Raw genomic sequence first — 27,928 nt, forward strand, 5'->3', positions numbered from 1 at the left:
CCCGCCACCACTCCCGGCTAATTTTTTGTATTTTTAGTAGAGATGGGGTTTCACTGTGTTAGCCAGGCTGGTCTCAAACTCTTGACCTCGTGATCTGCCCACCTTGGCCTCCCAAAGTGCTGGGATTACAGGGGTGAGCCACTGCGCCCGACCATATTAACAATTATCTTGATGAATTCAGAAGTCCCACAGGGACTTACAAAGCTATTTTTTGTTTAATATTTCAGACACAATTAGTTTTATTTTTATGATTTATTATTATTATTTTATTATTACTTTTTTAGTTATACCTTCTAGGATGGGAGACAGTTTTAAAAGTTAACAATTGTCGGCCGGGCGCGGTGGCTCACGCCTGTAATCCCAGCACTTTGGGAGGCCGAGGCGGATGGATCACGAGGTCAGGAGATCGAGACCATCCTGGCTAACACGGTGAAACCCCATCTCCACTAAAAACACAAAAAATTAGCCGGGCGAGGTGGCGGGCGCCTGTAGTCCCAGCTACGCGGGAGGCTGAGGCAGGAGAATGGCGTGAACCCCTGGGGGCGGAGCCTGCAGTGAGCCGAGATCGCGCCACTGCACTCCAGCCTGGGTGAAAGAGCGAGAGACTCCGTCTCAAAAAAAAAAAAAAAAAAAAAAAAAAAAGTTAACAATTGTCTTGGATGTTGCTGTTTTTAACTCAGTAAGTACTTCTGTTCTGCCAGTGCTGCCCTGAGTGCTGGAACTGGGAGAGCAGGTAGCAAGCTAGCACTGGACACAGCATAAACAGAGACATATTTCTCTTCCCCTTCAAACTGGCTGGCCCTGTAACCAATAAAATGTGGCCCATGTGACACTGGGTGACTTCTGAGGCTAGCCCTCCAGAGATCTAGCTTATGCGGTCCTTTATTTGGGAATGCTCCTTCTTGTAATCCATCTGCCATGCTATGAGGAAGCCCAAGCAGCCATATGGAGAGCCGCACGTGCAGGAGAACTAAGGTCCCAGCTAGGAGCCTGCACCACATTGCTGGCTGAGCAAGTCAGGCCATTTTGGACTTTCCAGCCGTTCCAGGGCTCCATCCAATACCATCTAAAGCAGAACTGCCTGGTCAATCCATAGAATGAAGGGGGATAAACAGTTGTCTGGGGCAAATAGTTGTTGCTAAGTTTGGGGACAATTTGTTATAAAGCAGGCCGTGCACCGTGGCTCAAGCCTGTAATCCCAGCACTTTGGGAGGCTGAGGCAGGTGGATCATCTGAGGTCAGGAGTTTGAGACTGGCCTGGCCAAGATGGTGAAACCCCATCTCTACTAAAAATACAAAAATTAGCTGGGCATAGTGGTGGACGCCTATAGTCCCAGCTACTTGGGAGGCTGAGGCATGAGAATCACTTGAACCTGGGAGGCGGAGGTTGCGGTGAGCCAAGATAGTGACACTGCACTCCAGCCTGGCGACAGAGCGAGACTCCGCCTCAAAAACAAAATTTTTTTTGGTTATAAAGCAACAGATAACCGAGGGAGTGGATTATCACAAGTGTGAAACAACTTGGTACTCCTTTCTCCCTCACTCCACCTGATGGCTTCCCACTCAGCTGTCACTAATACCTGTTCTAGATTCCTCTACTGCGTGCTGGGATGGAAACAGTGTAGCCTTTGGAGTCAGACAGCAAGTGGGTTTCATTCTAGACCTTCCACTTTCTAGCTGGGTGACACTGAGTACAACACTTCCCTTCTCTAAAAGGTACTGAGAAGGCTAGATAAGGTTCTGTATATTCATAACCTACAGATGTGTCATTTCTCCAGGCACAGACCCTGGGAACACATGGCAGGGGATGGGGGCGGTAACATGCACAGCTTCCTGCCCACATAGGATGTGTTTTGATTGGTGCTTGCCCCACCCGAGCCACCAATTTCACGTCCAGCCAGGGAATTTCCATTTCCTTTTTTTCTTTTTGAGACAGAGTCTTGCACTGTCACCTGGGCTGGAGTGCAGGGGTGCAATCTTGGCTCACTGCAACCTCTGCCTCCTGGGTTCAAGCAATTCTCCTGCCCCAGCCTCCCGAGTAGCTAGAATTACAGGCACCCACCACCACGCCCAGCTAATTTTTTTTGTTTTTAGTAGAGACAGGGTTTCACCATGTCGGCCAGGCTGGCAGGCTGGTCTCGAACTCCTGACCTTGTGATTTGCCCACCTTGGCCTCCCAAAGTGCTGGGATTACAGGCATGAGCCACCGTGCCCGGCCTCCATTTCCCTTTTTGTTGTTACGTTTCAGGAGTGTGAGAAGGGAGGGATAGCATTAGGAGAAATTTCTAATGTGGATGACAAGTTGATGGGTGCAGCAAACCACCATGGCATGTGTATACCTGTGTAACAAACCTGCACGTTCTGCACATGTACCCCAGAACTTAAAGTATAATAATACTAATGAAAACCGGGGTGTGAGAAACTTCTCGCGTCTAGGACTCTCCATCCCATTCTCCCAGATGGCCCATTACTGGTTCAAACGCACCAATAAGGATTTCTGTTTCGGAGGGATCTGGGTGCGTGGTCTGACTTTAGAGGGAAGGCTGGCTTGCAAGGGCCAGTTGAGTGCGTGCTCAGCACTCATGCTCAGCTAACATGCAGGCCCAGGTTCCTGCTGTTTGGAGGTCTAGCTGGACTCAAGGGACTACGCAACTCTGTCAGCCACTTCCTCCAGCCTGAAGGTCTTCACTGCACCCCAGCATGCAGACATCTTCAGGCTGGTCATCTCTGCAGCTGTGGGTAGAAGAGCTGCCTGGAACCTGCCCGCATTTCTCTGATTTCCTTTCTCACTCAGACTCCTCAGCTTCCACCTACCAAGCTGGGGTGCTCTCCTGGCTTCTCCTGCCAGGTGGCCCTGTCCTCTCTGCCTTGTCTCACCCTTGGGCATCAGCGTGCCAGGGGCTGGCCAGCCCACATGTGGGTACCTCCACCCAGAACCTTCCTGTCTGCCAACCGTTTGCCAACTCTCAGGGCGGGGAAGGAAAACCTCGCTCTTCCCTCCTCCCAGGGCTGACCGCTCCTTTTGCTTGGTTAATTTTCCACAGAGGCTGCCGGTAGGCTGTGTCCGATGTACACCCAGCAGCCTGAAATAGAATTCACAACAATGACGCTATCCCTGCCAAGTCCCACTGCCACCGAACAACGGCAGACTCGTTTCCATGAGCCGGAATGAGAACCCAGATTGGAATCAGCTGTGGTTATTAACCCTGTCTTTTTCCTCTAGGGAGAAATTGTCATTTTAATGAAACCAAGGCACAGAAATGCTAAACAACCATCCCAATGTCATCAAACCAATCACCCACAGAAGCTGGAGACTAATATTGGCATTCAGGCCTGAGGCCATAGAAAATCTTTCCCTCGGATGCATCTTCCTGGGTTGAAGTCCAGCTCATAGGCTCGCTCATGTGGCCCCCTTGGGCACAGCAGGGAGACCTGGATGCCTGGGTCCAGGAAGAGGCTGCCCAAGCTCTCAACTGGCCTCCCCTGTAGGGGGTGCTGCATCTGCCTGGCAGGCTGAGGACAGGCAGAGCCCAGATCACTGGGTCCCCTTGGCACAGACCCAGGGTCTTAGAGTGCTGCAGTTTGCAGCCACCAGCATGCCTTCCTCCAGGGCCCCGCAGTTGATATCCAGATTGTCCTCGCCGTCCTCAGGGAGTCTGGGGAAGGGTGGGAGGGGAAAGAGTAGAGGTGTTTAGGGTGCCGGGGCCTCGCTTCCCAGCCAGACCCTCCAGCCTGTGTGCCTGTCACCTCTACCGGCCTGCGCACTGAGTGAGTCACTGCACTGGTCAGCCACGTGGCACTGGATGAATCCCCAAACCTCCCTGGGCAGCTGACCCCGCATCTGTAAAATGGGGGTGACAACCCTGCTTGGGTGAACGTGCTGGGAACCCAAATAAAGAGTGAAGTGACAGGGACTAATCAGGCACCAGGCCGCGAGCATGGGCATGGGTTGCTTTCCGAGTGGCATTCCAGGCTAGGGGAGCAGCAAGGAGGTGGAGCCTGGGGACAAATGGAGGATCCAGAACAGCAGAGGAGGGAGAAAAGCCACCGTCACTCACAGCTGGGGCAGGAGGGGGGCCTCGTTGATCCAGTGCCAGCCCTGGGGGCCTCGCCAGGCCCCCACCCAGGAGTGCCTGGAGACTGGGTATCTGCCCAGGAAGTCCTGAGGGAGAAAAGTAAGCTGGTCACTCTCCTGGACACTGGCGTGGCTCACCTGGGGCGTACGGGTTCCCCGGGGCTTCCACAGGATCCCAGCTGGCCAATCCAGAAGGACCCGCTCAAGCCAGCGCTTACAGAACAAAACAACCTTGAAAGCTGGATTGGATGCCTGCTGGGTTCCAGGCGCTGTGCTCAGGGCTTGGGGCCAAAATGAGGGTGACCCCATCTCAGCCAAAGGGATGTGAACGCCAAACACCACTAAGCGATGCTCAGTGGGCGTTGAGTGGGCAAAGAAACAAGGAAGCTCAGAAAGCGAGGGAGGTGGTCAGGCACGGTGGCTCATGCCTGTAATTCCAGCACATTGGGAGGCTGAGCCTGGCAGATTACCTGAGACCAGGAGTTCGAGACCAGCCTGTCCAACATAGTGAAACGCCGTTTCTACTAAAAAAGAAAAAAAAATTAGCTGGGCATGGTGGCGGGCGCCTGTAATCCCAGCTACTTGGGAGGCTGAAACAGGAGAATCGATTGAACCCAGGAGGCAGAGGTTGAAGTAAGCCAAGATTGCGCCACTGCATTCCAGCCTGGGCTGACAAGAGGGAAACTCTGTCTCAAAATAATAATAATAATAATAATAATAATAATAATAATAATACATGCAGATGTGCAGGAACAACAAAAACCAAAGTAAGTATGTTGGAGAGGTACTAGAGGAGACTTTTTTCTTTTAAATATTTGCCCTCAATGTCACATTATTTTAAACAATGAATTAAAGCAAAAAAGACAATGTTTTAAAGTATATATTTAAGATTTTTTTTTTTTTTTTTTTTTTTTGAGATGGAGCCTTGCTCTGTCACCCAGGCTGGAGTGCAGTGGCACGATCCTGGCTCGCTGTAGCCTCCGCCTCTCAGGTTCAACCAATTCTTCTGCCTCAGCCTCCTGAGAAGCTGGAACTACAGGCATGCACCACCACACCCACATAATTTTCGTATTTTTAGTAGGGAAGTGTTTCGCCATGTTGGCCTAGGCTGGTCTTGAGCTCCTGGCCTCAAGTGATCTGTCCACTTTAGCCTCCCAAGTGTAGAATTAGTGGTGTGAGCCACTGTACCTGGCCAAGATTTTTTTTTTTTTTTTTGAGACAGTCTTGCTCTGTTGCCCAGGCTGGAGTGCAATGGCGCGGTCTCGGCTCACTGCAAGCTCCGTCTCCCAGGTTCACGCCATTCTCCTGCCTCAGCCTCCCGAGTAGCTGGGACTACAGGCGCCTGCCACCATGCCTGGCTAATTTTTTGTATTTTTAGTAGAGATGGGGTTTCACCGTGTTAGCCAGGATGGTCTCGATCTCCTGACCTCATGATCCGCCTGCCTCAGCCTCTCAAAGTGCTGGGATTACAGGCGTGAGCCACTGCGCCCGGCCAAGATTTTTTAACTTGGAAAAAAAAGTTTAAATCTTTTAAGTCCCAGGGTGGGGGCATGGTGGAGGGGGCAGTGATGCCAGCGCAGCCCGCATCAGCTTGTTCTTTCTGAAATGTTGTTTGGCGCTATATGACAAGAGCAGCACCACCACTCCTGTTCAAATGGGTGATTTCACTGAGAAATAAATCCAAGAATATAAAGGGAAAAAAATGAACTTATCTGAAGATAACACGGTGCTATTTGTGAAGAAAAACTGGAAACTCCCCAAACGCTTGGCAATCGAGAAATAACAGGGTAAATTATAGGATGTCAACATGATGGAAAATTATAGTGCTATTAAAAATGACAAGTGTATAGAAAATGTCATTATGCAGGAAAACGTAAATATGAAATCATGCCATGTAAAAAAAAAAAAGACTACACTAGCAAGTACATATCACTCACAACAATGTCAAGAAGCACATATTCACACGAGGCAGGTTAGGAGCAGAGCGGTATAAATGAATTTCACATATGCTCAGTTCTTCTTCCCTAAGAAAATGGTTTAAGTCAACAAAGACAAGCCCTGGGAATTAGAGTGAAGATTGTCCCGTTGCTGCCACCTCCTCTATCCTTCAGATCTGATCTAAAGGTTGCTTTTTTAACGGACGCTGGGCTGACCCTCTCCAAGGTGAAATAGGTGTTCCTCCCTCCCCTTGGTTTCCATAACTTTCACAGAATAGAGCTGCCTCTTTTTTATTTTTATTTTTTTAATTTTTATTTTTCAGACGGAGTCTTGCTCAGCCGCCTAGGCTGGAGTGCAGTGGCACAATCTCGGCTTACTGCAACCACCGTCTCCTGGGTTCAAGGAATTCTCCCATCTCAGCCTCCCAAGTAGCTGGGATTACAGGCACCTGCCATGATGCCCATTTTAGTAGAGATGGGGTTTCACCATGTTGGCCAGGCTGGTCTTGAACTCCTGACCTCAGGTGATCCACCCACCTCAGCCTCCCAAAGTGCTAGGATTACAGGCATAAACCACCACACCCAGCCTCTCTTTTTTATTTTTTAAGAGACAGGATCTCACTATGTTGTCCAGGCTGGCCTTGAACCTCTGGGCTCAAGTGATGCTCCCATCTCAGCCTCCGAAGTAGCTGGGACTGCTGGTGCGTGCCATCACTCATATGCTGCCTTCTAATGGCTTGCCTCCTTGTCCCTTTCTTGTATTTGATAGTGAACCAGGAGCTTGTCTTACTCAACATCGCACTATGATAACCCAGCGCACAGTAACTGGTCAGCTCAGTGAAACTGCCTCTCCGCGCTCACTGCCAAAAATCAGCAAGAGCCACAGTGAGACCAGGCCATCAGGCCACTGTGTATCCCAGAAGTGTCAAGGAAAACCCATCTTCTGCCCCTCAAGGTTAGCACCAGTCAGTTAACAGCCCAGAGAGAAGCCAGGGGCAACTTCCAGGCTGATGTTTGCTAATCTTACCCTTCTTGAATCCTAAAGAACAGAGTGCATAGGAAAATGGAGAGTGGTGAGTGGGTGGAACAAAGTACACTGGGCAGCTGTTCCTTGGCTGCTGCTTTGGGGACACACTGGGGCCCAGGGTGGGGCTGGGCGGGGAAACTTGGAGAGGATGGGAGGGCCCCAGGCTGCTCTGAGGTGTGAGTCAGAGGGCTGAGTGGCCCAACACCGTCTTCCTGGGAGCACTCAGCTGCCTGTTTGGGAAGGCACACCAAGGTTTAATCTTTTTGAAATTAGGATCGGGCTCAAGTTCAGCGTGTGCTGTTAAGATAGCTTCCTCCCTCCTCCACTCTGCAAAGCAAAGCTGTTATTAGAGCACTGACAACTTCCCACTTTTCACTAATCCCAAGCAAAACAGGCTTCTGGGGAAGATGAGCTGCGTCTATCCAGTATCTCTGGGCGCCCTGGCCCTGGTGCATTCCTGGGGTTTGTGTGCGCTGCTTCTGTGTGTGCGTCCTGTCCTCCCCACCCTGCCTCAGGACCTGCAGGAGCTTCCGGTCCTTGTCCAGAACTCAGGAAAATTCCAGAGTTCCACAATCATTATATTCCAGATTTTAACTGCCTGCATCTTGAATCTTAGCATCAGTCTTTTTGCAGGGAAGGGGTTTACCCTGACTATGATATGTTTTCTGCGGATTTACTTATGTTTCAAATGATTGATGCTGTATGCACACCAGGGCTAAGTGCCTCTCCCAGGGCTGAGATGGGGTCGGGCTACCCCATATGCAAATTCTGGCTCCATGACTTGTGAGCCATGCGACCTCAGACAAGTTACCCAACCTTTCAGAGCTGCTGTGTGGTCCTCTGTAAAATGAGGGTGCTTGTGATGAAGCTTGAGATACTAACATATAAAGCCAGGGCCACCTAGTACACACTCATCCCAAGTCCTCTCGCGTCTGATGTGTGGTGGGCAAAGCTTGTGACCTGCCTCCTACACACATGAGCCCCTTTGATGCTTACAGCAACCTCAAGAGGACCCTGCCCTTCTGTCAGAGCCCCAAGCCATCTGCCTCTCTCTCCCTTCCCCTCTGGGCCTCCTGGTGACAGGAGCTGAAGGCCTCCTCCCAGCCCCAACCCCGCCTAGACCCACCCACTCCATTCCATTCTTCTTTTCCTTACATTTGAGATTCCTGATCTCATTGTTAGCAAAAATGGTGGTGTACGGAAGGCATTGTTCAGAGTTATAAATAAACTCCGGGAACTACTAAGTAATTTATGGCTAAAAGGACTGCTCTGTGCAAAAGATCCTGAGGCCTCTTTAAACTGAGGATTCTCCAACTTTTCCACTAATATGGGGAGAGAGAATGCAATCTTGAGCAGAATGGACTGAAAAGCTCATATTTTACATCTTAAAATTATAGAAAATATTTCCTATGCCTTCATACATTTCTTTTTAAAAAATTGTGATAAAAGATTCATGGGCAGGCATGGCTGCTCACAGCTGTGGTCTTAGCACTTTGGGAGGCTGAGGAGGGCAGATCACTCAAGCTCAGGAGTTTGAGACCAGCCTGGGTAACATAGTAAGACTGTCAGGCCTCTGAGCCCAAGCCAAGCCATCGCATCCCCTGTGACTTGCACGTATACATCCAGATGGCCTGAAGTAACTGAAGATCCACAAAAGAAGTAAAAATAGCCTTAACTGATGACATTCCACCACTGTGATTTGTTCCTGCCCCACCCTAACTGATCAATGTACTTTGTAATCTCCCCCACCCTTAAGAAGGTTCTTTGTAATTCTCCCTACCCTTAAGAATGTACTTTCAGAGATCCACCCCCTGCCCCCAAAACACTGCTCCTAACTCCACCGCCTATCCCAAAACCTGTAAGAACTAATGATAATCCACCACCCTTTGCTGACTCTCTTTTCGGACTCAGCCCGCCTGCACCCAGGTGAAATAAACAGCCATGTTGCTCACACAAAGCCTGTTTGGTGGTCTCTTCACACGGACGCGCATGAAAGAGACCCTGTCTCTAAAAAAATACAAATATTAACCAGGTGTGGTGGCACACTCCTGTAGTCCCAGCTACTCAGGAGGCTGAGGCTGAAGGATGGCTTGACCCTGGGAGGTCGAGGCTGCAGTAAGCCATGATCGCACTACTGCACTCCAGCCTGGGTGACAAAGCAAGATCCTGTCTCAAAAAAAAAAAAGAAAAAGAAAATTTAATGACATAAAACTTACCATTTTAACCATGATAAGTGTACAGTTCAAGGGCAGGAAGTATATCCACATTGTTGTGAAACCATCATCACCATCCATCTCCTGAACTTTTTCACCTTCCCAAACTGAAGCTGTCCTCATTAAACAACTCCCTATCCCCCGCTGCCCTGGCAACCACCATTCTACTCTCTATCTTCATCCATGTCTGTTTTAATATTAAAATGTTTCAAATTACTTTTCTGAATCCTAGGGTGTATATGTATTCATGGTTTAATCTTGTTGAAATTAGGATCACGCTCAAGTTCAGTGTGTGCTGTTAAGGTAGCTTCCTCCTTCCTCCACTCTGCAAAGCAAAGCTGTTATTAAACTAATGGTGAGCACTTACAACTTCCCACTTTTCACTAATCCCGAGCGAAACAGGCTTCTGGGGAAGATGAGCTGCGTCTATCCTGTACCTCTGGGCGCCCTGGCCCTGGTGCATTCCTGGGGTTTGTGCGCGCTGCTTCTATGTGTGTGTCCTGTCCTCCCCACCCTGCCTCAGCACCTGTAGTCCCAGCTACTCAGGAGGCTGAGGCAGGAGAATGGGGTGAACCCGGGAGGCAGAGCTTGCAGTGAGCCGAGATGGCACCACTGCACTCCAGCCTAGGCGAGAGTGCAAGACTCCATCTCAAAAAAAAAAAAAAAGAAAGGAAGGAAGCTAGAGTCATTCACTGCAAGCAGCCATCAAAAGGCATCAGATCTCATCGCTCAGAGCAATGCATATGCTGATAAGGTAGCTAAAAAAGCCACTAGCGTTCCAACTTCTATCCCTCACGGCAGTTTTTCTCCTTCTCATCTGGCCACTCCCACCTACTCCCCTACGCAAACTTCCACCTGTCAATCTCTTCCCACACAAGGCAAATGGTTCTTGGACCAAGGAAAATACCTCCTTCCAGCCTCATAGGCCCATTCTATTCATCATTTCATAACCTCTTCCATAAAGGTTACAAGCCACTAGCCTGCCTCTTAGAACCTCTCATTTCCTTTCCATTGTAAAAATCTATCCTTGGGGCCGGGCGCGGTGGCTCATGCTTGTAATCCCAGCACTTTGGGAGGCCGAGGCGGGCGGATCACGAGGTCAGGAGATCGAGACCACGGTGAAACCCCGTCTCTACTAAAAATACAAAATATTAGCCGGGCGTGGTGGCGGGCGCCTGTAGTCCCAGCTACTCGGAGAGGCTGAGGCAGGAGAATGGCGTGAACCCGGGAGGCGGAGCTTGCAGTGAGCTGAGATTGCGCCACTGCACTCCAGCCTGGGCGACAGAGCGAGACTCTGTCTCAAAACAAAAAAAAATCTATCCTCAAAAAAGTCTCAGTGTTCCATCCGCTATTCTCCTACTTCTCAGGGATTATTCAGGCCCCCTCCCTTCCCTACACATCAAGCTCAGGGATTTGCCCCTGCCCAGGACTGGCAAACCCGGGTCAGGAAACTAAAATACCTCTTGGTCTGGGTAGACACTTTCACTGGATGGGTAGAGGCCTTTCCCACAGGGTCTGAGAAGGCCACCGCAGTCATTTCTTCCCTTCTGTCAGACATAATTCCTTGGTTTGGCCTTCCCACCTCTATACTGTCTGATAACGGACCGGCCTTTATTAGTCAAATCACCCAAGCAGTTTCTCAGGCTCTTGGTACTTAGTGGCTCCTGGTTTTACCTCAAATCACCACCCTTAAGTCTCTCTTTAAGTGGATAGAAGATCTTCAGTGACAAAGTACACTCCAATACTTTCACCCTGATGAAGTCCTATTCTTTACTTTTATACTTACTCTTATTCTCATTCCCGTTCTTATGCCACCCTCTACCTCTCTCCAGCTATCTCCACCACACTATCAATCTCAGTCACTCTCTCCTAGCTGTTTCTAATCCTTCTTTAACAAACAATTGCTACCTTTGCATTTCTCTTTCCTCCAAAATCACCTCGACTTACTCACTGCTAAAAAAAAAAAAAGGGGGGGTACTCCGTATATTTTTAAATGAGCAGTGCTGTTTTTACCTAAATCAATCTGGCCTGGTATATGACAACATCAAAAAAAAAAAAAAAAAAAAACCTCAAAGACAGAGCCTAAAAACTTGCCAACCAATCAACCAATCAAGTAATTAGGCTGAACCCCCTTAGGCACTCTCTAATTGGATGTCTTGGGCCCTCCTAATTCTTAGTCCTTTAATATCTGTTTTTCTCCTTCTCTTATTCGGACCTTGTGTCTTCTGTTTAGGCTCTCAATTCATACAAAACTGCATCCAGGCCATCACCAAACATTCTATATGACAAATACTCCTTTTAACAACCCCACAATATCGCCCCTTACCACAAAATCTTCCTTCAGCTTAATCTCTTCCACTCTAGGTTCCCACGTCGCTCCAAATCCCGCTCGAAGCAGCCATGAGAAACATTGCCCGTTATCTCTCCATATCACCCCCCAAAATTTTCGCCGCCCCAATACTTTACCACGATTTCGTTTTATTTTTCTTATTACTATAAGAAGCCAGGAATGTCAGGCCTCTGAGCCCAAGCTAAGCCATCATATCCCCTGTGACCTGCACATATATATACATCCAGATGGCCTGAAGTAACCGAAGAATCACAAAAGAAGTGAAAATGGCCTATTCCTGCCTTAACTGATGACATTACTTTGTGAAATTCCTTCTCCTGGCTCATCCTGGCTCAAAAGCTCCCCTACTGAGCACCTTGTGACCCCCGCCCCCGCCTGCCAGAGAACAACCCCCTTTGACTGTAATTTTCCACTACCTACCCAAATCCTATAAAACGGCCCCACCCTTATCTCCCTTCGCTGACTCTTTTTTTGGACCCAGCCCGCCTTGCACCCAGGTGAAATAAACAGCCTTGTTTATTTCACCTTGTTCACATGGACGCCAGTGAAAAGGATAGTGTTCTCTTTTGCACTTATAAAACAATTTGATACAAATCAAAATGTCACATGCGTCAGTCTTTAAGTGTTGGGATTCCATAAGTGTGACGGGATGAATTCTGTCACCCTAAAGTTCATATGTGGGTGCCCTAAACCCCAGTACCTCAGAATGTGACTGTACTTGGAGTCACGCCTTTAAAGAGTGATTAAATATTAAATGCACATAAAGCTGTTCGGGTGGCCCCTAATCCAATGTGACTGGGGTTGTTACAAGAGGAGTAAATTTAGACATACCGAGAGACCTAGAGATGGGAGGGCACAGGATTGCCACGTGAGGACACAGGGAGAAGGGCCACTACCTGAAAGCCAAGGAGAGGCCTCTGGAAACCCAGAACCTGCTGACACCTTGATCTTAGACTTCCAGCCTTCAGGACTGTGAGAAAGTCAGCTTGTTGAAGCTACCCAGTCTGCAATATTTTGCTATAGCAGCCCCAGTAAACTAATACAGTAAGATTTGTTTATTTACTTATTTTTTTGAGATAGGGTCTCGCTCTGTCACCCAGGCTGGAGTGCGGTGGTGCGATCTTGGCTCACTGCAGCCTCTGCCTCCTGGGTTCATGCGAGTCTCCTGCCTCAGCCTCCCAAGTAGCTGGGACTACAGGTGTGTGCCACCACGCTCAACTAAGTTTTGTATTTTTAGTAGAGACGGGGTTTCACCATGTTACCCAGGCTGGTCTTGAACTCCTGACCTCAAGTGATCTGTCTGCCTCGGCCTCCCAAAGTGCTGTGATTACAGGTGTGAGCCACCACACCCAGCCTACTTATTTATTTTTTGAGACAGAGTTTCGCTCTGTCACCCAGTAGCGTGATCTCGGCTTACTGCAACCTCCGCCTCCCGGGTTCAAGTGTTCTTCTGCTTCAGACTCTTAAGTAGCTGGGATCACAGGTGTGCATCACCATGTACTGCTAATTTTATATTTTTAGTAGAGATGGGGTTTCGTCATGTTGCCCAGAATGGTCTCAAACTCCTGACCTCAGATGATCCACCCGCCTGGGCCTCCCAAAGTGCTGGGATTACAGGCGTGAGCCACTACGCCCAGCTAATACAATAAGATTTGAAAACAGGTTTCACTTCTTTAATAAATGGAAGACTACAGGACTAGAAGGAAGATCTGAGGCCTCCCGCTGGACCCTGAGGCCCAGCCATGCCTTCTGCACCCCTGCATGCCCAGTCTCCAGCACAAGATCAGGACACTGTGGGGCGTAAGGAGTAGAGATTCCTTATGGCACAAGTGTGCCTAAGGGCATAAGGATATTCCCTACGTAACAGGAGGACAACCAAAGGAAAGAGCTCCTACACATCAACAAGAAAAAGACTGAGTAATGCTAAGAGAAAAGAAACAGGGCATGGGTAAGCAATTCTTTTTTTTTTTTTTTTTTGGACAGTCTCGCTCTGTTGCCAGGCTTAAATGCAGTGGTGTGATTTTGGCTCACTGCAACCTCCGCCTCCCAGGTTCAAGCGATTCTCCTGCCCCAGCCTCCCAATAGCTGGGACTACATGTGCGTGCCACCATGCCCAGCTAATTTTTTTGTATTTTGAATAGAGACGAGAGTTCACCATGTTGGCCAGGATGGTCTCGATCTCCTGACCTCGTGATCTGCCCACCTCAGCCTCCCAAATTGCTGGGATTACAGGCATGAGCCACCGTGCCCGGCTATGGATAAGCAATTCTATTTCCAGACAGCCAAACCAGTATGAGCCACGGTCTGGCCTTATGTGGAAATACAAGAAATGCAAAGCCAGTCTTCTTTTTCCCCTGTCAAACTGACAAAGATTTAAACAAAAGTTAGAAAAACAGAAAAAGCCAGGTGCAGTGGCTCATGCCAACAATCCCAGGACTTTGGGAGCCTGAGGTGGGAGGATCGCTTGAGGCCAGGATTTTGAGATCAGCCTGGGCAACATAGTAAGATTTCATCTCTACAAAAAATAAAAAATTAGCTGGGTGTGGTGGTACATGCCTGTGGTCCCAGCTACTCGGGAAGCTGAGGCAGGAGGATTGCTTAAGCCCAGGAGAGTTCGAGGCTGCAGTGAGCTATGATGGCACCACTGCACTCCAGCCTGGGCAACAGAGACCTGTCTCTAAAATAAATAAATAAATAAATAAATAAATAAAACCAGATTATGAAACAGTACATACTTTTTTTTTTTTTTTTGAGACAGAGTCTCACTCTATTGCCCAGGCTGGAGTGCAATGGCACGATCTCGGCTCACTGCAACCCCTGTCTCCCAGGTTAAAGCAATTCTCTTCCCTCAGCCTCCGAGTAGCTGGGATTACAGGCACCTGTCACCACACCTGGCTAATTTTTGTTTTTTTTTTTAGTAGAGATAGGGTTTCACCATGTTGGCCACGCTGGTCCTGAGCTCCTGGCCTCAGGTGATCCACCTGCTTCGGCCTCCCAAAGTGCTGGGATTACAGGCGTGAGCCACCGGGCCCGGCCTTCCATTTTTGTTTTAAAGAAAAAATTACATATCACAGAAAAAAGCCTGGAAGTAGATATTCCAAAATATTTTGTAAGTGCTTATCTTTAGGTACGAGATAATGAGTAAAATTTATTTTCTTTCTAAATGTTTATGTTTTCCAAACTTTTTGCAGTGAACGTATTACTTAATAATGAGAAAAATATACAGCAATAAGAGATACTGGCATGTGTGTTCAAGAATTCACTTCTTGGCTGGGAGTGGTGGTTCACGCCTATAATCCTAGCACTTTGGGAGCCCAAGGTGGGCAGATCACCTGAGGTCAAGAGTTTAAGAACAGCCTGGCCAACATGGTGAAACCCTGTCTCTACTAAAATACAAAAATTAGCTGGGCATGATGGCAGGTGCCTGTAATCCCAGCTACTCGGAAGGCTGAGATGGGAGGATCACTTGAACCTGGGAGACGGTGGTTGCAGTGCCACTGCACTCCAGCCTGGATGGCTGAGCAAGACCCTGTCTCAAAAAAAAAAAAAAAAAAAAAAAGAATTCACTTCCTGTCCTGCTCTTGCAAGGGTCCCTAGGGGTTCTCAGGAGGGCTTCTCTTGGCTCATCCAGGGCAAGAGACGTCAGGCACTGCAGGCAGCTGGCAGGGCAGGCCCAGTGGCCAGTTCTTCAGGGCTGTCCCTCCACTCTCACTCTCATTGTGTGTCCCCAGGCGAGGTAGCACGAACAGAGGTGAGTCTCAGAGGAGGTGTGTGTCTCAGAGAGGTGTGGATATGACAGCCAAAGTGGGTGGGATAAAGGGCTGGGAAGCACAATATAGAAGGTGGGGATACCAGGCCACAGACTGTTCCAGAGCTGTCACTTGACGTGTGGCAGTTCCTGACCCCTAATCCTAGGGCAGAGCCTGCACACCTAATCCTTCTGTAACGCATGGCAGCCACTTCCAGGGACAATCCCAGAGGAAAAAAAAAAGCTAGGAACTCCCTCCCCTCCCTATCGTGTGGGGCAGAATAACTTTGATTCCAGGTAGGGACAGTCCAACAAAACGTCATGCATGCAAAAGTCTTCAGTGAAATATTAACAAGTCAAGTCCAGAAATATTTGGGGAAAAAAAATCATGACTAAGTAGACTTGACCACAAGAAGCCACGAATAAAACAAACAAATAAACCACCACAAGAGATTAAAAGGAGAAACAAAAAAGATACTATCATCCCACTGGATGCATAAAAAGCATTCAATGATTTAAACTCATTCATATTTAAAACTCTTAAAAAAATTGGAAGAGAGGTTGAATGCGGTGGCTCATGTCTGTAATCCCAGCACTTTGGGAGGCCAGGGAAGGAAGATCACTTGAGCTCAGGAGTTCAAGACCAGCCTGGGAAACATAGTAAGACCCTGTGTCTATTAAAAAAAAAAAAGAATGGGAAGAGGCAACATCACATGAGAAACATCAACATTTTGGAAGCTGGACAACTGTAACAGCCTCATAGAGCTGAGAAAGCTCAGTGGTTTTCAAGGAAAGGACAGATAGACAGCTGGGAGAAAGCCAAGAAATACCCCAATTTGAATTGAGAAGCCCCCAAAGCTTAAGTATTAGAGACAACAGGTCCTTCTTAAGGCCAATGTATGGGAAAAAGGACTGGTTGAAAGTCTGTAAAAGAAGCAGTTAGGACCCTCCACCCCCAGCCCAAAGATCCACTCATCTTCCCCATGCAGCGAGGTAACTAACTGGCAGAGCTATTTGGAAAGATGAACCACAGAGGCTTTTAGAATCCAGGATACTAGGTTCAGCTAAGGGTGAAGGTGTTTATACTAAAAAGGGAAGGGGATGCAGTGGCCCGCGCCTGTAATCCCAGTACTTTGGGAGGCCGAGGTGGGTGCATCGCTTGAGGCCAGGAGTTTGAGACCAGCCTGGCCAACACAGCAAAACACTGTCTCTACAAAAATACAAAAATTAGCTGGGTGTGGTGGTTTGACCCTATAATCCCAGCTACTCGGGAGGCTGAGGCAGGAGAATCACTTGAACCTGCAAGGCAGAGGTTGCAGTGAGCTGAGATTGCTCCAGTGCACTCCAGCCTGGGTGATAGACCGAGACTCTGTCTCAAAAATAAAATAAAATAAAATAAAGATAAATAAATAAAAAGGGAAGGATATTTGAGTGCTACACACTTAGAGGTGAAACCACCCCCTCCTATCCCCAGAATGATGACAGCTCAGCACTCACTAAGAAAATGACTGAGTCCCTGCCTGATTCCCATATGGTAAAGCCTGCCTCTAAAAAAGCTCAGCCTCACCCCCACCCTCCCACCTGACATAGAACACTTAATCTGTAATTTAGTACTTTACTCTCAATGACAGCGGCTGAGGATCACAACATTTGAGGAAATTTTCTAACATGAAAAAGACAGACAACAAACAGAATAGAAAGTACACACGAAAAATCAGAGCTAATGCAGGGAGAAGAGGAAAATTTCAAAAACACCAGCATCCACAATGAGATAAGAAAAGATGGCATCAGCCAGGTACAGTGGCTCCCAGCACTTTGGGAGGCCGAGGTGGGCAGATCACCTGAGGTTAGGAGTTCAAGACCGAAAAGATGACATCCGTGAAACAGGAACAGGACACCACAAAAAAGGAACATTTGAAAGGTCAAAACAGTTCTAAAAATTAGAAACAAGGCAGCAAAAATGTAAATGAAGAAGAAAAAGACCCACAGGGCATATTATTAAATTTCAGAACACTGAGAACAAAGAAGACACTGAAATTTTCCAGAGAAGAAATAAAAATGAGTGACATACAAAGAACTGGGAATCAGAGTGGCTCAGACTTCTTTTTTTTTTTTTTTTTTTGGAGACCTAGTCTCACTCTGTCGCCCAGGCTGGAGTGCAAGTGACACAATCTTGGCTCACTGCCACCTCCACCTCCTGGGTTCAAGCAATTCTAGTACCTCAGCCTCCCGAGTAGCTGGGACTACAGGTGTGTGCCACCATGCCTAGCTAATTTTTTTTTTTTTTTTGGATTTTTAGTAGAGATAGGGTATCACCATGTTGCGTAGGCTGATCTCGAACTCCTGACCTCAAGTGATCCATCTGCCTTGGCCTCCCAATGTGCTGGGATTACAGGCATGAGCCACTGTGCCCCGCGTTGGCTCAGACTTCTTAATGGCAAGACTAAGAGCTGACAGTCACGGAGAATTCTGGGGGAAAGCGATTTTCTACATAGAATTCTATACCCAGATGTGATATTATGATATCTATGTCTCTATTTCCATATCTCTATCTAAAATAATGTTTTTGCCTGGGCATGGTGGCTCACACTTGTAATCCTAGAACTTTGGGAGGCCGAGGCAGGTGGATCATTTGAGGTCAGGAGTTCGAGACCAGCCTGGCCAACATGGTGAAACCCCGTCTTTACTAAAAATACAAAAAAATTAGCTGGGTATGGTGGCACACGCCTGTAATTCCAGCTACTTGGGAAGCTGAGGCAGGAGAATTGCTTGAATCCAGGAGGCGGAGGTTGCAGTGAGCCGCGATCACGCCACTGCACTCCAGCCTGGGCGACAGAGTGAAACTTCGTCTCAAAAAAAAAATAAATAAATAGAATCAAATAAAATAAAGTTCTTGTCCACAGTTCCTGGCACATAACTCCCATAGCCCTTGCCACAGGATTTGTTGTAATGCTGTGGTGCTCCAGGCCTCAGATGCAGGCCCAGACCTAGGAAATAGAATCTTGCTCTCTGACCTTCTGCCCAAGGCAGGACTCTAATCTGCTGTGGATCATAAGACCCTATTCCAGGGAACGTCCTGGCCCATCTCTGAAGGGAGGAATGCTGCAGAGACAGGCCAAGAAGAATTGGAGCAGACAGGCCTCGCTGGGTTTCCTGCCCAGTCTATTAGTATGAGATCAAATCGTTTCTGCCCAATCAAATCTTGACACAGTTGTCCCTGCTTTAGTCATGCCTGTCCAACGAAGTCTCCACAAAAGGCCCAACGGGACAGGGTTTGGGGGCTTCCGGATAGGCTGAACACATAAAGGCTAACAGGAGGGTGAGTAAGAACTCGTCCCAGGCTGGGCGCGGTGGCTCATGCCTGTAATCCCAGCACTTTGGGAGGCTGAGGCGGGCGGATCACGAGGTCAGGAGATCGAGACCATCCTGGCTAACACAGTGAAACCTCGTCTCTACTAAAAATACAAAAAATTAGCCGGGCGTGGTGGTGGGCGCCTTGTAGTCCCAGCTACTTGGGAGGCTGAGGCAGGAGAATGGCGTGAACCCGGCAGGCGGAGGTTGCAGTGAGCCGAGATCATGCCACTGCACTCCAGCCTTGGCGACAGCGCAAGACTCTATCTCAAAAAAGAACTCGTCCCCATGCTGGGGGGTGGCACACCCCACGCAGCTCTATAAGGACAGAATCTCCTGCACTTGGGACTCTTCCAGACCTCACCCTGTGCATCTCCTCTGGCTGTGTGTTTGTATCATTTAAAATACCCTTTGTAACAAACCAGTAAATGTGTTTCCCTAAGTTCTGTGAGCTGCTCTAGCAAATTAATCAAACCCAAAGAGGGAACATGGGAGCCCAAACTTGAAGCCAGGCAGTAGGAAGTTCCAGAGGCCTGGACTTGTGACTGGTGTCTGAAGCTGGGCAGCCTTAGGGACTGAGCCCTCAAACTGTGGGATCTGAAGCTATCTCCAGGAAAACAGCATCAGAACTGAATTAAATTACAGGACACCCAGCTAGTACCCACCGCTTCGTGCGTAAGAGAAAAAAAAAACACATTTGGTCACAGAAGCCTTCTGGGTTGATTGCTGTTGTTGTGTGAGAGCAGAGGAAAGACAGTTTGAGTGTTTTTCCTACACACTAGCCAAGCGATTGGCTTGGAGGTTAGAATAAAAGTTCTTTAAGCACAAAAGGTCTCAAGAAATTGAGGCCGGGCGCGGTGGCTCATGTCTGTAATCCCAGCACTTAGGGAGGCTGAGGCAGGTGGATCCCCTGAGCCCAGGAGTTCGGGACCAGTCTGGGCAAGTGGCAAAACTCTGACTGCACTGAGGAGACTGAGGTGAAACCAATGAAAAGACATGCGATTTAGGAAACAGGGAATCCCACGGAGGAGGGAGGCAAAAGGCATACTGAGGATGCAGGTAAACAGCTGTGCAGCAGGCCTGGTGAGCAACAGGTCCAGACTGGAACAGAGAAGAGAGGATTCCAGGAGGCTGTCTGGCCCAGTGTCACTATCTTTTTTTTTTTTGAGACAGAGTCTCACTCTGTTACCCAGGCTGGAGCGCAGTGGCGCGATCTTGGCTCACTGCATCCTGTCTTCTGGGTTCAAGCAACTCCCATGCCTCAGCCTCCCAAGTAGTGGGGACTACAGGTGCCCGCCACCATGCCTGGCTAATTTTTGTATTTTTAGTAGAGACAGGGTTTAACCAGGTTGGCCAGGCAGGTCTTTAACTCCCAACTTCAGGTGATCCGCCTGCCTCCTCAGGCTCCCAAAGTGCTGGGATTACAGGTATGATCCACTGCACCTGGCCTCACTATCTTTTCTTGAATATTTTTTGAAAGGCACATGCTGCCTTGCTTACCTTGACCTTCAGGTCACATCCTCCTGTCATTTACTCTCATAGCGCTGTGCACCGTCCCTTCACAACACTGATCAGTGTGGTCATTAAACATCTATTTCTATGATTTCCTGGTTGATGTCTGCCTCACTCACTGCTCTCTTAGCTTTGTCAAGGTGGGGGCTGTGCTATTCTGGCTCATTATTGAATCCCCCTTGCCAAACATGGAGTAAGTGCTTAATACACACTCACTGAAGCACTGACAGAAGGAATGCTGCGTTTTTGTACATACCAGAACAGCTAATATAAATTCCTGGCACCTGCCCCCAGGTAAAATTAAGCCAAGGATTGCTGGGAATGTAAAATTGCACAGCTCCTGTGGAAAACAGTATGGCAATTCCTCAAAAAATTAAAAATAGGATTACCATATGATCCAGCAATTCTCATTTCTGGGTATATACTCTAAGAACTGAAAACAGGGTCTCGAAGAGATATTTGTCCACCCAAATTCATAGCTGCATTATTCACAACAACCCAAACATGGAAGCAACCCAAGGGTCTGTCCACTGACCAGTGAACAAATAAGCAAAATGTGGTGCATACATACAATGGAATATTATTCAGCCTTAAAAAGGAATGGAATTCTCATACAGGCTACGATATGGATGAGCCTTGAGGACATGATGCTAAGTGAAATAAGCCAGTCACAACAAGACAAATACTGTGCGATTCCACTTGTATGAGGTTCTTAGAATAGTCCAAACCAAAGAGAGAGAGAGAACGCAGCTTGGTGGCTGCCAAGGACTGGGGGCGGGGGAAATGGGGAATTAGTGTTTAGAGGGGTTAGCGTTTCAGTTGTACAAGACGAAAAGAGTTCAGGAGATGGATGGTGGTGATAGATGCTCAACATTATGAATGTATTTAATATCACTCAACTGTACACTTAAAATGGCTAGGATGGTAAATTTTATGTTATGTGTATTTTAACACAATTTTTTAAATGGGGGACAAAAAAAGCCAGGCACAGTGGCTCACACCTGTAATCCCAGCACTTTAAGAGGCCGAAGTGGGAGGATCGCTTGAGTCCAGGAGTTTGAGACCAGCCTGGGCAACATAGCAAGACTTGTGTCTCTACAAAAAATAAATTAGCCAGTTGTGGTGGCACATGCCTATAGTCCTTGCTATTCAGGAGGCTGAGATGGGAGGATTGCTTGAGCCTGGGAGTTCAAGGCTGCAGTAAGCCATGACTGCACTACTGCACTCAGCCTGGGCAACAGAGTGAGGACCTGTTCCAAAAAAAAAAAAAAAAAAAAAGGACAACACTGGACGCAGTGGCTCATGCCTGTAATCCCAGCACTTTGGGAGGCTGAGGCAGGCGGATTACCTGAGGTGGGGATTTCGAGACCAGCCTGACCAACATGGAGAAACCCTGTCTCTACTAAAAATACAAAAATTAGCCAGGTGCGTTGGCGCATGCCTGTAATCCCAGCTACTTGGGAGGCTGAGGCAAGAGAATCCCTTGAACCTGGGAGGCGGAGGTTGTAGTGAGCCGAGATCATGCCACTGCACTCCAGCCTGGGTGACAGAGTGAGACTCAATAAATAAATAAATAAATAAGGAAAACAAAAATTATGCCAAGGGCTGGATCCTGTCTATTGGTCCCTTTTTGTAGATGCTCTCAAACCCACTGACTGCATTACTATTCAGCAAACATCCACTCCTCTCCCTCTCCATGGGGATGGAATATTCTATACAAACCCAACCTGCAGCTTCAAACCAAGCCCTGGCAATCTGCATTCTAAAGCTGAGCTGTCCAGCCAAGCCCAGCCTATCAAAAGATGACCCAGAGACCAACAATTAAAACATAAGTGCTTGGCTGTGCGCAGTGGCTCATGCCTGTAATTCCAGCCCTTTGGGAGGCTAAGGAAGGAGGATCACTTGAGGCCAGAAGTTTGAACCAGCCTGGCCAACATAGTGAGACCCTGTCTCTTAAAAAAAATTATTTTTATTTTTATTTATTTTTTTTTTTTGAGACGGAGCCTTGCTCTGTTGCCCAGGCTGGAGTGCAGTGGAGTGATCTCGGCTCACTGCAACCTCCGCCTCCCGGGTTCAAGCAATTCTCCTGCCTCAGCCTCCTAAATAGCTGGGATTACAGGCGCCTGCCACCATGTCCGGCTAATTTTTGTATTTTTGGTAGAGACGGGGTTTCACTATGTTGGTCAGACTGGTCTAGAACTCCTGACCTTGTGATTCGCCTGTCTTGGCCTCCCAGAGTGCTGGGATTATAGGTGTGAGCCACTGTGCCTGGCCAAAAAAAATTTTTTTTTAAAGCTGGGCATGGTGGCACATGCCTGTAGCTACCCAGAAGGCTGAGGCAGGAGGATTGCCTAAGCACAGGAGTTAGAGGCTGCATGAAGTTATGGTCATGCTACTCCTCTACACCTTGGTGACTTCTATAATGAAGAGCTGGACTCAGTCATTAAGCTTCTTTCCAGTGCTAGGATTCTGTGGTCTAGAAGGATCTGTACCCCCCTAGATTGGCCACCCCCTTCTCACCTGGGTGTGGCTTAGCAGGGGGAGGGTAGCGTGGTAGGCTGAGCAGAAAGCCTGGCTGGCTTCCCAGGCCTGTGCTTCTGCAGAGAAGTAGTAACAGTGCTCCTCGGACAACACCCAGCCTGGGGGGCATTGCTGGCATCTGGCTCCTGCAAGCACAGAGACCGCTGGTGAGCTGCAGGGTAAGCTGCATTAAATAAACAAAGCCTGGCTGCTGCCTCAAATGAAGGGGCATGGAACTGGCAAACCTCAGGGTGGGCAGGGCCCTAGGGAGCTTTTATAGTCTGTGCAGTGCACAAAGTCCCCGGGGTGGCAGCTGGCATCTGATTGCTTATCAGGGCACAAGCTGTGTCCAGTGGGAGGAAGGCACCAATTTTCCTTAACTTTGCTCATCAAGCACCATGTCTTCACATTGCATCTCCCAGTGTCTCTTTCTAATTCTAAGGTATTTTAAGGGCTGGAAACACAGCCCCAGTAGTGGAGCAGCAGGGAGAGGGGATGGGGACTGCAGGGACACCATACCTGCTCTTGAGGCCAGGACCACAATGACAACCCCAGAGACTGCCAGGAGCACAGCCATGAACGCCAGGGCCCAGTACAGGGACTTCACGTACATGGGTAGCCCTGGGACGGGGGCAAACAGGACAATCAGATTAGCGGAGACCATCCCAACCAACCCAACTCAGAACCACAGACACAGCACACCAGCATCGCACCCACCTCACCCCAGCACCCACCTCACCCCAGCACCCCGCTCACCCCAGCACCCACCCCCTCAGCCTGGGATGCCAACATAAACCACAACCTTTAAGTTCCAACTTTATATTCTGGAGAAAGAAGCCAGATATTCTTTTTTTTTTTTTCGAGATAGAGTCTTGCTTTGTTGCCCAGGTTGGAGTGCAGTGGTGTGATCTCGGCTTACTGCAACCTCCGCCTCCCAGGTTCAAGCAATTCTCCTGCCTCAGCCTCCTGAGTAGCTGTGGTTACAGGTACATGCCACCATGCCCAGCTAATTTTTTTGTATTTTTAGTAGAGATGGGGTTTCACCACGTTGGCCAGGTTGGTCTCGAACTCCTGACCTTGTGATCTGCCCGCCTCGGCCTCCCAAAGTGCTGGGATTACAGGCATGAGCCAACGCGTCTGGCCCTTTTTTTTTTTTTTTTTTTTTGAGACTGAGTCTTACTCTATTGCGGAGGCTGGAGTGCAGTGGCATGATCTCAGCTCACTGCAACCTCCACCTCCCGGGTTCAAGCAATTCTCGTGCCTTAGCCTCCCAAGTAGCTGGGATTACAGGTGCCTGCCACCATGCCTGGCTAATTTTTGTATCTTTAGTAGAGATGGGGTTTGACGATGTTGGTCAGGCTGGTCTTGAACTCCTGACCCTAAGTGATCCGCCCTCCTTGGCCTCCCAAAGTGCTGGGATTACAGGCGTGAGCCACCGTGCCCAGCTTCAGGATCCTTATACATGGAAGAGGAAGACAGGTGGTGAGTGTCAGAGGTGGCAGCAGGACTCTACCAGCAACGCTGGATTTTAATATAGAGAAGGGCTTGACCTAAGAAAAGCAGTGGTGCCCAGAAGCTAGCAAAGGCAAGAAAAGGGAGTCTCCCCTAGACCCCCAGAAAGGAATGCAGCCCCACTGAAAACTCGATTTTAGAACCAGTGAGCCGGCATTATAGACTTCTGACTTATGGAATTGTAAGATAATACATTTGTGTCACTTAAAGACACTAAGTCTGTGGTAATTTGTTGTAACAGCAATAGAAAACTAATATTCCATCACACAGAAAATGTGCTCACATCAAACTCTGCAAAAGTTCCTGAGTGATCCAAGCCCCTGAACCCTAGCCCTGTCTAAGAACCTCTCAACTAGAGGCCCTGGGAATTTGGTGCCTGTCAGTGGGCTTGGCCTGCCTCTCAATCAGCCAAGCTTTTGCGTTTGCCTGCTGGGCAGGGCTCTGACCCCTCCTGGCCGCTTCTCCTTCCAGTCTCTCTACCTAGCAGGGATCCCTGGCACCCCCTACTCCTACTCATCTTTCAAGATGTGGCTTTCTGGCTGGCCCGGTGGCTCACACCTGTAATCCCAGCACTTTGGGAGGCTGAGGCAGGTGGATCACCTGAGGTCAGGAGTTCCAGACCAGCCTGGCCAACATGGTGAAACTCCGTCTCTACTAAAAATACAAAAACTTGCCGGGCATGGTGGCGGGCGCCTGTAATCCCAGCTACTCGGGAGGCTGAGGCGGGAGAATCGCTTGAACCCAGGAGGCGAAGGTTGCAGTGAGCCGAGATTGTGCCATTGCATTCCAGCCTGGGCGACAAGAGCAAAACTTATGTCTTAAAAGAAAAAAGAAAAAAAAATTGGCTTTCCCATGCCCCCAAATTCACCAACTACTCCCTCCAGTCTCCTTGTCCAGGACTGTTTGTATCTTTTGTGGGCTCTTTCTTCTGTGTCAAGCTCCCCCTCCCCCGCACCACAAAATAAAAAACCAGCCACACACACTACTGGCACATCTACCCTGTGGTCCCACTCAGTATCTACTGAATGGGTGAGTGTTTGGGGCTAAATGCTCCTCAATGTGGTGGAAAGAAAGCAGCAGCCTGGACCTTCCAGAAGGTCCTTGGCAGTGCAAGGATGGGGGGGGTCTGGGCTGCCACCCCTGCCACCTGATCCTGAATGACTTCCCTTCATCTGGAGTTCCTTCCACTGCTACTTCTCAAAGGTGCTGAGCATGCTAAGAGGGAATTCGAAAGTTCGGGAGTGCGGGTAGGGGAGGATGAGAAGGGGAGTGGCTTTATTCTTTTTTTTTTTTTTTTTTTTTTTGAGACGGAGTGTCGCTCTTGTTGCCCAGGCTGGAGTGCAATGGCATGATCTTGGCCCACTGCAACCTCCGCTTCTCGGGTTCAAGCGACTCTCCTGTCTCAGCCTCCCGAGTAGCTGGGATTACAGGTGCATGCCACCATGCCAGGCTAATTTTTGTATTTTTAGTAGAGACGGGGTTTCACTATGTGGGTCAGGTTGGTCTCGAACTCCTGACCTCAGGTGATCCGCCCGCCTCGGCTTCCCAAAGTGCTGGGATTACAGGCGTGAGCCACTGCAACAATGTGAATTACAGTTACGTAGACAGGAATGTTATTGATTGTAAGCCCGAGAGGCCAGATCGGGTGGGAGATCGGGATGGCCAGCTGGGTCCCTTAGTCGGTCAGCTGCCTAGCGGTCCAGGGCTGGGCGGGTGTGGGGGTTTCGGCTACGTCCACCCGACCTGGCGGCGTCGGCTGCCGGCGCAGGTGAGCACTCACCCGTAAGCGTTACGGCCCGGGGTAGCTTCTTGTCGCCGTCCAACCCCGCGCAGGGCAGTAGCGCCGCATCCTCCTTCTCCAGCCCCAGCTCCTTGCAGCGGCAGCACGTGGGGGAGCCCGGGGAGCCGGCGCTTCCTTCGGCGGGGCTGGCCCGGCCCTCGGCGTCGCAGCCGCTCTCCGTCCGGGCTGCAGCCAGCGGCGAGCCGCGGCCCCACGTGCCGCCCAGGGACTGTGCGCGCCGCAGGAGCTGGTGCGCCGGGTCCGCGTGGCGGGAGAAGGCAGGGGACTCGGGTACCGGCACCGTGAGGAAGCGCGTGGAGGGCCTGGGCGACGGCGTGCGGCTGCCACCGGCCGCGCCCACGGGCTTCACGCGCACATCTACCTGCAGCTCCATGGGCGCCCAGGCGCCGGGCGCAGGCTCAGCCCCGGGCGCCTCGCCATTCCGGGGCAGCTTGACCAAGGCGGGGACCGGCGACGGCGGCTCGGGGCAGACCCCGTAGCCCAGGCTGAGCGGCGGCACGCGCGGGGACCCTGGGCGAGGCGAAGGCAACTTTTTCTTGCTCGAGGGCTCCAGGCCTGCGCCCGCCGCCTTCTCCACGGCCCCAGCCGGACTCCGGCTGCTTTCGGGACCTTCAGGTTGTGGCGCCTTCGCGGGCACCTGCGGCTGCTCCAGCCCGGGGACCAAGCTTCCTACGGGCTCCATTGGGAGCTCGGCCCCGACTTGGCCTCCGGGCGCAGCCTCCCAAGCCCGCTCCATCCCGCGCGCCCCGCCACCAGGAGACACTGCGGAGCGCACCTGGGCCCAGTGCAGAGGAGCTTCGGTCTCCTGCGTCCGGATTGGTCCAGCCGCGTCGCCGAAGTTGTCAGGCCACGCCCCTCCTCGAAGGACCCCGCTGTGATTGGCTGTGGCTGCCGTTCTGCTGCCCCGCCCCCCTTCGGGACACCGCCTCGGCCTCCACAAGGAACGGGAGGGAGCTGGGAAGGGCAGCGGGGCCAGGCGAGGGTTGCAGGGTGGGCGGGAGCTCTCGGGAGAAAAGCAGAACACGAGCGGAGGCATGTGGCAGGGAACCCGGGGCCCCGCCTGACCCTTCCCTCTTCTTTGTCTCTGACCTCACCCATTTTCCCCTCCAGCCCTATGCCAGGGTGTTGGTTTTGAGAGTTACAGTTTGGGCGGGGAAGGATTGGCCAAGCCTGTCTGGATCCTGGGACCTCAGAGAAATCAGAACCCAAAGGAATTGGGGCGACCTGTGGAAAAGTAGCCCAGTTGGTTGTCCTGACAGTCCAGTAGGGTTTCGAAAGGACTCTCCATCACACTTGGGAGGACTCCCCCACTGAGTAACGCTAAGAGAAAAGAAACAGGGCATGGATAAGCAATTCTTCTTCTTTTTTTTTTTTTGAGACGGAGTCTTGCTCTGTCACCAGGCTGGAGTGCAGTGGCCCGATCTCGGCTCACTGCAACCTCCGCCTCCCAGGTTCAAGCGGTTCTCCTGCCTCAGCCTCCCGAGTAGCTGGGACTATAGGCACGCGCCACCACACCCGCCTATATTTTTGTATTTTTAGTAGAGACGGGGTTTCACCATGCTGGCCAGGATGATCTCGATCTCCTGACCTTGTGATCCTCCTGCTTCGGCCTCCGAAAGTGCTGGGGTTACAGGCGTGAGCCACTGCGCCCGGCCTGGCCTCTGGTATTTTTAAGTGCCCCCAGGGTAGGGTTGGCAGATAAAATGCAGGCCACTCAGTTTAATTTGAATTTCAGTTAAACAAGGGATAGTTTTTAGCACAGTAGTCCTCCCTTATCCACTGGGATAGTTCCAAGACTTCCCAGTGAATGCCTGAAACTTTGGATAGCACCAAACCCTATATATACTGTTTTTTTCTATACAAGCGGTCTTCAAACGAATTT

At 49.8% G+C, this 27,928-nt stretch overlaps 1 protein-coding gene across 1 annotated transcript; it reads right to left on the reverse strand.

Annotated features, from left to right (window-relative positions):
- Window positions 1–2,639: 2,639 nt before the first annotated feature.
- Window positions 2,640–26,810, reverse strand: KLRG2 (killer cell lectin like receptor G2). Its single transcript, XM_003261413.3, has 5 exons — window positions 26,026–26,810; window positions 23,253–23,354; window positions 22,734–22,879; window positions 4,059–4,162; window positions 2,640–3,656 (listed from the first exon to the last, which is right to left on the reverse strand). Exons 1-5 carry the CDS (start codon window positions 26,780–26,782, stop codon window positions 3,536–3,538), a joined length of 1,230 nt encoding a protein of 409 aa, XP_003261461.2. The 5' UTR covers window positions 26,783–26,810; the 3' UTR covers window positions 2,640–3,535.
- Between the last annotated feature and the right edge of the window lie 1,118 nt (window positions 26,811–27,928).

This window comes from Nomascus leucogenys, chromosome 13 (assembly GCF_006542625.1).
Source record: "Nomascus leucogenys isolate Asia chromosome 13, Asia_NLE_v1, whole genome shotgun sequence".
NCBI lineage: Eukaryota > Metazoa > Chordata > Mammalia > Primates > Hylobatidae > Nomascus > Nomascus leucogenys.